The sequence below is a fragment of the Mus caroli genome, unplaced genomic scaffold (assembly GCF_978045245.1).
Source record: "Mus caroli unplaced genomic scaffold, Mus_caroli_1 scaffold_3, whole genome shotgun sequence".
NCBI classification, from domain to species: Eukaryota; Metazoa; Chordata; class Mammalia; order Rodentia; family Muridae; genus Mus; species Mus caroli.
In genome coordinates this window covers 79,066,973-79,077,830 of record NW_028227258.1, presented here as the reverse complement: position 1 = coordinate 79,077,830, position 10,858 = coordinate 79,066,973, and the positions used below count along the sequence as shown (strand labels likewise).

Below are 10,858 nucleotides of genomic sequence, written 5' to 3'. Positions count from 1 at the left end.
GGAGGGGAAATGTTCATGTGTGTGATGTTATAGTACTGAGGGAGTTCTAGTGATCCCCTGTAGACAGGAGTGCAGGACTTGTGCCCTTAAAAATGACCTCGTGGCAAATGTTGGTACCGTAAGACAATGAAACAAGCAAATAAACAAAGGGGCACTAGAGAGTTTAGGAGGTGATGGATGTAACAAGGCCATGTGGGTAAGGGGCATGTTTGTTCATGCCTGTGAGCTTATGCGCAGTGTAGAGATTTGGGTTTAGTGTGATTAATACAAACACATGGAGACAATTATTTTGTTTGTTTTGGTGTGTGTGTGTGTGTGTGTGTGTGTGTGTGTGTTGTAGTACTGAAAATCAAACTTGATGCTTTTTTTTTTTTAAATTTTTGGTTTTTTGAGACAGGGTTTCTCTGTAGCCCTGGCTGTCCTAGAACTCACTTTGTAGACCAGGCTGACCTTGAACTCAGAAATCTGCCTGCCTCTGCCTCCCAAGTGCTAGAATTAAAGGTGTGTGCCACCACGTCCGGCAAACTTGATACTTTTTATATAAGTTATAATTCAATGAATCCATTGAAAAATAAGATTTAAAGGAATAATTTGTACTGGAATGATGGGAAGCCCAGTTTGTGTGGTATAGACTGTCCACTAGACAGAATCCATGGCTACAAGGCCAGGCAAAATTAAAGGAGCAAGGCTGTAAGGGAAAGCATTTCCAAGAAGCAAATTAATCTTCACTTAAGTGAATGTTGAGAATCTGGGACTCAGGACACTGTGCAGTGCACACAGGCAGCCATGACAACAGCAGGCCAAGAACACTGACTGAGCTGGGGCTCGCCGAAGAAGTAAGGGTTCCCAAAGGTGCCATTGGGAGAGGTAGAAAGGACAGAAAAACCTACTTCCGCGTTAGCAATAGCTCCTGTATAACTATCTAAAAGAACAATCTATTTGAGGGCAATGGGCAGGCTTGGCCTCCTAGTTCACCATTTCCCCCAGGAAGCACATGACAAGGGCTTCATCTAATGGCTTGCTTGGACTTTGGCCTTGTGGCCTTCTTGGAAGGTAGAGCAGTTGCTTTCCCGTGGAACAGCAGGACATTTGACACTTCAAATAGCTCACTAGACATTTGAAATTGTAAATACCTTCCTGCCCCACAAATTTAAACCCTAACAGCCTGGATCATAAAATAAGAGAACAGTAATTTACAATGGCAGAGATGGGTTTATGTAATAAGTCTGTTAGAAAGACTTTTAGCGAGAAACCTTACACAAGAAGTAGGATTTTGAAACCAGACTTATAAACATCAACTTTCATCTGTGTAACACTTTCATATAGCAGGATGGGGAGGGGGTGCTTAGCCTAAAATGCTCCACATTCAGATGGAATCAACCAACTATTTATTACCATCCTTTTTGTTAGTTCTCTGCAGGAAACGTAAATGAAGAATATGATGTTTAAGGAGATGAAACCTGACTTCCCTTCCCTGCAACCGCATCGGGAGGCTCACCAGCACTGTCACCCCAGCTCTGGAAAAATCTGACCCCTCTGGTTTCTGCAGGCTCCTGCACTTGTGTGCATGGACCCACACGTGCTCACATAATTAAAAGTAATAAAAATAAAAATTTTGAAATGAAAAGAATACAAAGGAAATCTATGTGCTGTTTTCAATGTCTTTATCCTATATCGTTCCAAAAGAGACACACTCAACCATTGTTTTGAGCTTTAGTGGATATAATGTATCAAAGAAAATTCCAATAACATAATGTAAAAAAATGTCAGACATAGAAGAATGAAAGTCTGTGCTTGGGGGGACTATTGCTGTGGGAAGAAGGGCCTGATCTTCATAGACATCCTCCTCATTGAGTACCACGATCCCTTCCAGTTCATCCACACCACACCATCATCTGTGCCGTGCTTGGACATGTCCCAGCTGTAAAGGCCACCCCAATAGTATCTGCCATTTGGATTGGCCGCATGGCATCTGTTATACCACCAGCCACCACCATCTTCTTTGGAGCACTGTTTTCTTGGATCCGTAGTTACCCTGAAAGGAGATGAGTGTGAGTTATGATCCATATAAGTACCACCATTAATTCAGTCCGTTGGGGAGTACCCGCATGAAAGTACTGTACTCAACTGTGTGTGGGCCTCTTTCCCTGGAATCCTGTATGTAAAGCCCAAATACAGCAAAGTTCTTCTCTGCCCCATAGCATGAAAGGGAAACAGCTGGGTCTATCTGAGCTGATCATGAAGGGACTGAATTCTTTTACTGATACTGTAGTATGAGAGACGCTGAGCTATGGAACGACGGCTTCGGTAGATACGTTAGTGAATGAAAACACAGATGTGTATACAGAGACACAAAACTCAGAGTTGTGCTATAGATACAGGTCTATCTTTGGGTAGCTGTCTTAGGGTAAATTCGTATCTCTAAACTTCATCTGAAAGATGAAACTAGCCATGTCTGTCTTATAGCTGGGATGCTTCCCGTTGATACATAAGGAGTTCAGGATGGGGGCTGCCTGATACACTTGAAGTGTCCAAGTCTGGGCATTTGTTTAGAACATTCGGGACCCCCACAGTGTTAGACAATCGCATTCGTGGGGTCATTCAAGACAGGAGCTAAGACCTTGGTGCTTACCAGCCGTCGTTGTCCCTGTCGTACGTGCTGAAGAACATGCCGTTGTGGATGGTCATGGTCCTGTTCTCCCCCACCAGTTGAGAGGCCCCGTCCATGAGGGCGTTGCCAGCTGTCCCTTTGTATTTGTTCACTGAGACTTGGTATTTGCTGGCCTCATTCTGTACCGTGAAGCCTCCATAATGTGCCTTCACCTTGTCTCCTTTCCAGTCCTCCATTTCAATGAGAAGTTCTGTGGGTCCCATCCTGGTGAGCTGGCTAATCTTATCATTGCCAAGCCAATATTCACCTACAGAGAATGGATATAAGCCATCAGCAAAAGTAAAGCCTAGGGAAGCCGGGCACAGCTTCCCCCCAGATCCTTAGCTGCCACATTTAAACACTTTTACATTTATTTAGTGTGCGTATGTGTGTATGTGCGTGTGTGTAGTTAAAGTCTTCCTAGCATCCTAAAATTCTAAAAAGAGAATCCCATCCTTGATGTTTTTGACTGAGAAAAAAAAACTCACTAAAATAGAAGGATTTGATTTTTCACTCGAAGTCTTTACCTGGCAGGCCACAGTACTTCTTCGCGTCTTCATTGGTGGCGATATTTCCGAATCCTTTTTTGTATGGGTCCCATTTCCTGCCAAAGTCGACGCTGCCATCCTGACGGTTCTGTATGACTGTCCATCCTTTAGTTGAGAGAAATAAAATTAGCCTAAGGTAATCACAAATACCATTACTCTGAAAGTCTTATTGCCAATTTGTTTTATCTTATGCCTCCTTATGGTTTCTTCTCCAAGTGGATGTGATAAGGAAATAAGCATGAAGGGAGGACTCTTAAAGTATTTGGAAATCTCAAGTGCTGCATGACACCTTCATGCATGCATCGAGGTTCTTTCAAATCAAGTGGTCCCTTGCCATCTGAATTGGAGGTGAACCTTGTTTCCCCGGCACCCAGGATGCTTACAGAATGACAGGTCAGCCACTGAGCATCACTTACCTCCGTTTTCTGTTTTCATGTCACAGTATACTCTGTACGGCTTGATGGAGGTGTCAGGCTGGATGAGATACATTTCGGATGTCTCACCTCCCTTCCTAATGATCTCCTCACACTCTGCAAGAATACGATGACACATTATGTTTGGGGACAGTAACAGAGCCTGCAGCTATTCCTTCTTGAACATAACTGATTGTTCCACTGGGTACAGAAGACCATTTTATCACAAACATCTGAGCATAATATTCTAGGAGTTGGACCTTCTTTTTACTGAAAATCAGACTAAGCTTTGAGGAATTCTATCACGTGAACTACAGATCTCCTTTTATCTCCTGTTCCTACAAATAGAGCACACAGGATGAAGAAACTTCTCCATCTTTCCTTTCCATGGCCTTGCCATCTGTTCACACAAGCACACGCATACACACATTAGAGACCCCTGAAATGCCCACCCTCATTACATTATAATCTGCTCAGCAGAACTGGGTGGAGTTGTTAGTCAAGGCAGAATATGACATGCCCAGGATATAGCCATGATATACTAGAATATTATTACATTCTGTTGGGGAAAAGCTACTCTGCCCCCTTTTTAGTCCCTATGTTTAAAGGAGGTTAGATCTTCAGGAACTCTATGGAAATGTATTCACTAACTAGTTACCTTTCCCAGACACCACTGGAATGTTGCAGCTGACAGTGCATGGAGTGCGGCAGTATTCCATTTGAGCTGAGATGTCAGACTCTAGTTTTTGTATTTTGCTTCTCAGGTCCTCCAGGATTGAGCGGAGCACACGAAGATTAAGGGGGATATTATCATTCACAGTCTCATCAATATATAATCTCTGATCTTCCAGGATGGAGGAATACTCATTTATGACATTTTCATTCTCTGGAAAGCCAAAATGATACAGGAGTGGTCAGCATATTTGCCTATAAAAGGATATCTAACTCCATAAATATGATTTTGATTCTCTGAGAATAAACTTAAATACTTTGGGGTGCCACTAAGCAATCGTGACTGCTGAACTTTAGAGGCATATTTTTGTTTGTTTGTTTGTTTGTTGTTTCATGGCATGTATAAATTGGCATGCAGTTCACCTACTTACTACTCCAGTGATTTGTCGTAGGTACACACAAGTCATGTCTTACTTTGGGAGCAGTACTGAAGGCTCCATCTCAACACAGAGCATTGCAGAGAAGAGGCAGTTGGCACTCGCACACCCCATGAGTACTGCAAAGCCTTAGGATTTACAAGAACGCTTCTGAATTCATTTGATGCCTAAATGTCTACCCTTGAGTGAGCTGCTCTCTGAAAAGCCTGTGCCATGTGACACCCCGACTGATTCCCACCCACCAGGCCTGTAGCCCTCAAGATTTGCATGCCAGATATCACCGCTTATAGATTAATATCACACTGATGGTTCTCATAGTCAGTACTCTCAGGTATTGAATACCTTACAAATACTAAGTTTTTATCCCATGCATATTATCTTCCGAGTCACAAATGTTTAATAGACTGACAGTAAGAACCCAGAGTGACATTTCTCAAAGAAAGTCATTGTAGTGAAAGTGGCACCAAGGCTAACACTTGAGGAGTGCTTGTCTGGCAAACTGCACATGAGTGTGCCTGAGGGAGGACCCAGGAGAAGCAGGGACACACAGAAATCAGAGCAAGTGCTGGTTAACCCTGGATGGTTTAACTGCGAGAGACTGTGTATACACAGTTAACAGTCTCAATTTTATAAAAGAGTTAGGTAGAATGCCCCCCGCCCCCGGAAGCCTACCTTTAACTTGAGCTTGCTTCTTTTTCCACATGTCCTTTAGCAGAGTCAGGTACTGAAAGGTGACTGAGGAGGTATCGGAAACAGACTGTATGTTGTTATTTAACTCGGCAATACTACTCTTGATTGGCCTTTCCTGGTTTATCAACGTTTGTTGCAATGTACATCCCGTAGGACACAACACTCCCTGTCAACAAAGAAAATAGCAGGCATTAGAGTGGTTCTTAAAAAATGTACACTAGAGAGACTTTCGTGATCTTGTGAGTCAACCAAAAAAGTTGATATTTCACTTTCTTCATGGAAGATCAAAACGTTGGAATTGTCAGTGAATGCTTATAAAGAACAAAAATGGTCTTTACCATGGTGGGAGAAGAGGGATGGAATCAGGCTATGAAAATTTTACCTACTCAGTGCAGGAAGTAGGCAAAATACAAAAGTAAAGGCGGTGCTCAAATACCCTAGTTGGTTATCTAGGGTCCAGACTCAAAAGCCCAACACAGGAAGGGTAAGTACAAAAATGGGACTCTATGGAGTTCATATGTTGAATTTTAATTCTTAAATATGCAAACTAGTAATATAGAGATGTTGGTCCATGAAATATTAAGTTTTTTCTGCACTGGAGACCCACCCTACAAAAACCACGAATGCCCCTACCATGTCTGCATCAGCATGAAGACAGCCTCCTGCATCGGGGGGTCTCCGTTCTACTTTCTTCTGGTTGGCAGTAGCCTTGGCTGGACGGGCTCGATAGCCCCCTCCACTGATAGGAGGAGGGGCAGGTCTTAGGCTAGGAGGCTCTTCCTTTCTCCTGTCATAAGGTCGATGACCACGAACATCCAAGCTATCCATCTGGAATCGGGCAAGATCGCAGTGCAAGGTTAGAGAAGCAGTGAGAGGCAACCATTCCACACTCATGCTTTGTAGCTGAGGTAATGCAAGCCTGACAGTACGCTACAGGACTCTCCATTGGCTCCATCAGGTCATTTGTGTCTCCTCAAGCAGATGGAGGATCGAAGACACACAAAGCTACTGCATAAAGCTAAGGAAGTTTTATAAGGAAGGGGTGGGCACAGGGCTAAGACAAATCGACTCTAGATTGTGAAATTTAAGCTTTGCTGTACACAGAACTGTCAGGAATCTAGACAATCAGAAAGAATGAATATTCTCATCCCACCTGGGTAAGTAAAATCCTCCAGTTGGTAATCATTTCCCCAATTTTAACTTTTATAAATTGATGATCAGGCTGATTCTTATATAGTCATATTTGGGACAAGATGGTCTACTAAAAGAAAAACTATTAGAAATAGGACTATATTTGACCCTAACAGGTTACTGAGAATTGAGATGGTATGGAGTAAGGCACTGCTTGGGCTCCAGTCTTGTCATGAACTTTGGCGAAGTTACTTTACCCATGACTGAGTTTTCTCATTCAGAAAATAAGAACAACCATGGCTTGTATCTACCTTATGAGATATTGTAAAGATTTTTTTTAACCTGTGATACCTTCAGAACTGAACTTGCTGGAGAGATGGATCAGCAGTTAAGAGCACTGACTGCTCTTCTGAAGGTCCTGGGTTCAAATCCCAGCCATCTGTAATGAGATCTGACTCTCTCTTCTGGAGTATCTGAAGACAGCTACAGTGTACTTACATATAATAAATAAATAAATCTTAAAAAAAAAGAACTGAACTTGGTTCAAGTTCTTATTGCTATTTTCATTGTGGCCATAGTTCAAGATACGTCTCTGATGTTTCAATTTTCAACAAAATTATTTGTTAAGCTATTCTCTTAAAACCCCCTTCAATCTTTATCAGACATAATGCATATTCCCACACTTCAAATAATTTTCAGAGTTTAGAGACTGCATTAAAGATTATTTGCTAATTTAAAACTCCTTAAAAGGATGGTCAAGTGGAAAAAGTATAATCCGATATGAAGGCTGGCATGGATTAAATATGTTAACCAGTGTTTCAGTAGTTTGCTCTGAGGGTTGTATTTGCAGATGAAGACACAAAAAAACCTGGCACAGCAGCCGAGCTCTTGTGCAATTGTGCGCATCTAAGCACAAGCTACATTCTACTCTCATCTGTTCATTAAGTCATTATATTATTTTACATTCGGGGGTGAGGAGGTGAGGAGATTGAAACCCTGATAGTCTGGCTGCAATCCCTTTCTTAATTACTAATTAATTTCTCCCCTCCCGTGTGTGTGTGTGTTGGTAAAGGTGTATATACTCCTATATTTTTAATGGGTGAACATTCATGAACATACACATATTTCATATTAAAGCCATGGTCTTCATCAGAGCTTGTCTGCTCTAACACAAACTTAATGAATGTGATTTTGTTCACTGCAAATACAATTTTGAAAGAGAAGACTACTGGCTTGTTTGCTTTAGAATGCTGTTGAGGTTATCTGGCTTCACTAGAGAAAATAAATGGCAAATACTGAAAGAACCAATGGGGACAAACAGGAAAGCTCTTACAGAAATAATGAAAGCCAAAAAACCCACGCGGGAGCTTAATCTAAAGGATTAATTAGTAAGACTATGAAAGCACTTTTGAAGTAATGTCTGAAAGTGTACCTAAACATGTCCTTTACCCCTTTCTTACCAAACTCAGGTACTTTTCTTCTTATTTGTATGGTCGGATCATCCGAAAGCTTACACAGCCTTCAGGCTAAGTGGTCCACAGTAAATCAGCTCACTGCAATGCTAATGTGTATTCTGATTTCTACTGCACATAATACACTACAGTTTCATCCGGATACATTCAGTAATAGAATTGGAACTATTTTCTTAAATATTTTCTAATTTTTTATGACATCAAAATAATGCTCACAATAGGTTGGTAAAGAGAACACTAGGACTGAGTATGGCAGCTCAGGTCTGCATTATGAGCACCGACAAGGCTGAGACAAGCCAGGTAGCCCATGTCTTTAATCCGAACACTAGGGGATTAGAAGCAGGCAGATCACTGTGAGTTGGAGGCCAGTCTGGTCTTACATAGACAGTTTCAGGACAGCCAGAGCTACACAGTGAGACCCTGTCTCAAACAAACAAACAATTTGAGGCAGGAGGATTGGCACAAATTTGAGGCCAATTGGAGCTACAGAGTGAAACACTGTCTCAAAAAAAAAAAAATAGACAAATAACATGAAGAAAACCACTTCTTCATGTGAGAAGGTTATGCTATATATCAACAACAACAAATACTGCCTCTGTTATAATTTTTTAACCTGCAAACACCCAAATCTCATTTTCTGATTTTAATGTTATAATTATTACCCATATTAAATAATCTCACGAGTTATGTATTATCTTACTCAGCAAAGCGCAAACAATCTACCTCGGTTTTTTGTCTTTCAAAATTCTAATCTATTGCCAGTATAGAACCTATAGATTTAAAAAAAAATCATTATAATTGTAATAATGTACTGAAACAATTAAATGACAGTGGATAAAATTAGAATAACAAGACAAAAAACACATCTCACATTAGCTAAGCCATTCTCACCCTGGAGAAATGAAGGTGAATCAACTAGAAAATAACATATGACTTTGCTTTCATACTTACAGGTTTATGAAACTATATATATATGTATATATATGTATGTATATAACATATGATATATATTATATATAATATATATTGCACAATTTTACATTAATAATATTAGTAGCACTATGATATCTGTAAAAAAAAAATCACCGGTTCATCGTAGTCATCATCGGCAGCTTGAGTATGAACTGAGAAAACACACAATAGCAGCAGCAGCCATAGATGTCTCATGGTTTCAGAGTTTCCGAAATTCCAAGCAGTTGCCCTTTGCCTGTAGACTTAGCTGGGAGACTGTCGATCCTATATATAGTGGGTCCTCTCCCAGGCATGACTTCAGGAATGGTTACCTCCCTTTAGTTAATATTTTACATTTTGGTTCACTTGTTGGCTGAACTGCTTTATCATTTGAGCAACATCTTCCCAGCAAGCCTTATTTACCTATCAGACAGCTCTTCCTCACTGCTGGCCTCATGTGGACACAGGGGGTTCCTCGAATCATTGAGTCAGAGCAAATGATGGGAAACAGGGACATCCTGTAAAGAGCCCTGTCTCAGAGGTCTCGGAGGTCTCATATGGTTGTAAATGCTACACGAGTTCACAAAGGATGTGTAAGGAAAAGGTTTAATTCAAACATAACTGTTGGTCCTACTCAGAAGGGGCTCCGTGAAACGATAACCTCAGTAAAGAGATCCACGCAGGCCCAGGCTTTGTGGCAGCCACATGGGCACTTCTGAAAGAGGCTGTTGAAGAGTTAGTGTATCATCATGGTCTGTCCTTTCTTGTAGATGTTAATCAGGATTATAAAGTAGCCATTTTCCTCTGCTGTGATAGACAAACATCCTAGAAAAGAAAAGAAAAGAAAAGAAAAGAAAAGAAAAGAAAAGAAAAGAAAAGAAAAGAAAAGAAAGCCCAGGGTTCTGAGTTTCTGCCCTGCCTGCCTTTTGTACTTTGTCCTTTATTCAGTGGTTAAATTTTTAAATAAAATTTAAACACTATTATGATATCAATAAGTTATAGATCCCCAAATCAAGATTATCATTATAATAATGGAATACACAGCTAACACTTCATTTTGTTATTATTTTATATGGTTTATTTTGTGTTATATTTATGTGAGACGATATCATTTTAACGAATGTGAAGTCTCCGTATGTCTCTTTCAGTTAGTATGGTGTACAGTAAACATGGCCTGTTTTCTTTCGTCACTTCTCATAAGCCACTGCTTCTGTCTCATCTGTTCATTTCTCTGCAGTAGTAAGAATCGAGCCCTCCTCCGCCTACACAAATCAAGAGGAGATCCAAAGTCAACAAGTGCATTTGCTCAAAAATATTTCTGAGCTTTGTATGGAAAGTAAACATTCTTATAAACTGAGGTTGGGTCATGAGAACATTTTAAACAATGTTGTAAAACAGACACACTGAGTTTCTTCTCTTGATAGTACAGTACATCAAATCCTTTTTTTGTTTGTTTTTAGTTTTTTTGTTTGTTTGTTTTTTTCGAGACAGGGTTTCTCTGTATAGCCCTGGCTGTCCTGGAACTCACATCAAATCCTTTTAACTTACACTGTCCAAACAAAGGCTGACCTTAGATACAGGAAAACAATGATTTCTTTCCAAATCTGTGCTTCATTTGTCAGGATGAATAAGCATACACCGAGTTTCTTTATTTTTCCTTAGAGAAATATATAATCTGACAGTAAAAGTAAGTAAGATATGAGGATATACCTTCAAAATATAATTGATTTTTAAAAATCAACTCATCCCAATGATCTGGGCAGGATTTCATCACTGTGATATTTAAATTGTTGCTGATGTTAAAAGAACTATGTTGAAGAAGTTCAATAATTTTTTGAGATGTATGGTATTACTATATTTCCAGTCTCTGACAGGTCATCTCCTAGTGAGAGTG

The 10,858-nt window shown here is 40.4% G+C and overlaps 1 protein-coding gene across 1 annotated transcript; it reads right to left on the bottom strand.

Annotated features, from left to right (window-relative positions):
- Positions 1–1,647: 1,647 nt before the first annotated feature.
- Positions 1,648–9,251, bottom strand: Fgb (fibrinogen beta chain). The gene is made up of 8 exons (XM_021158119.2): positions 9,100–9,251; positions 6,044–6,238; positions 5,393–5,576; positions 4,270–4,497; positions 3,615–3,728; positions 3,178–3,303; positions 2,633–2,918; positions 1,648–2,035 (listed from the first exon to the last, which is right to left on the bottom strand). The coding sequence occupies exons 1-8, from the start codon at positions 9,178–9,180 to the stop codon at positions 1,804–1,806; spliced, it is 1,446 nt and encodes a 481-aa protein (XP_021013778.1). The 5' UTR covers positions 9,181–9,251; the 3' UTR covers positions 1,648–1,803.
- Positions 9,252–10,858: the final 1,607 nt, after the last annotated feature.

Coding starts and splice junctions, on each gene's coding strand:
- Fgb (XM_021158119.2), bottom strand. CDS start 9,180: ATGAGACATCTATGGCTGCTGCTGCTATTGTGTGTTTTCTCAGTTCAT. Junction 6,239..9,099: donor ATGATGACTACGATGAACCG/GTGATTTTTTTT, acceptor GCCCGATTCCAG/ATGGATAGCTTGGATGTTCG. Junction 5,577..6,043: donor TTCATGCTGATGCAGACATG/GTAGGGGCATTC, acceptor CTTTGTTGACAG/GGAGTGTTGTGTCCTACGGG.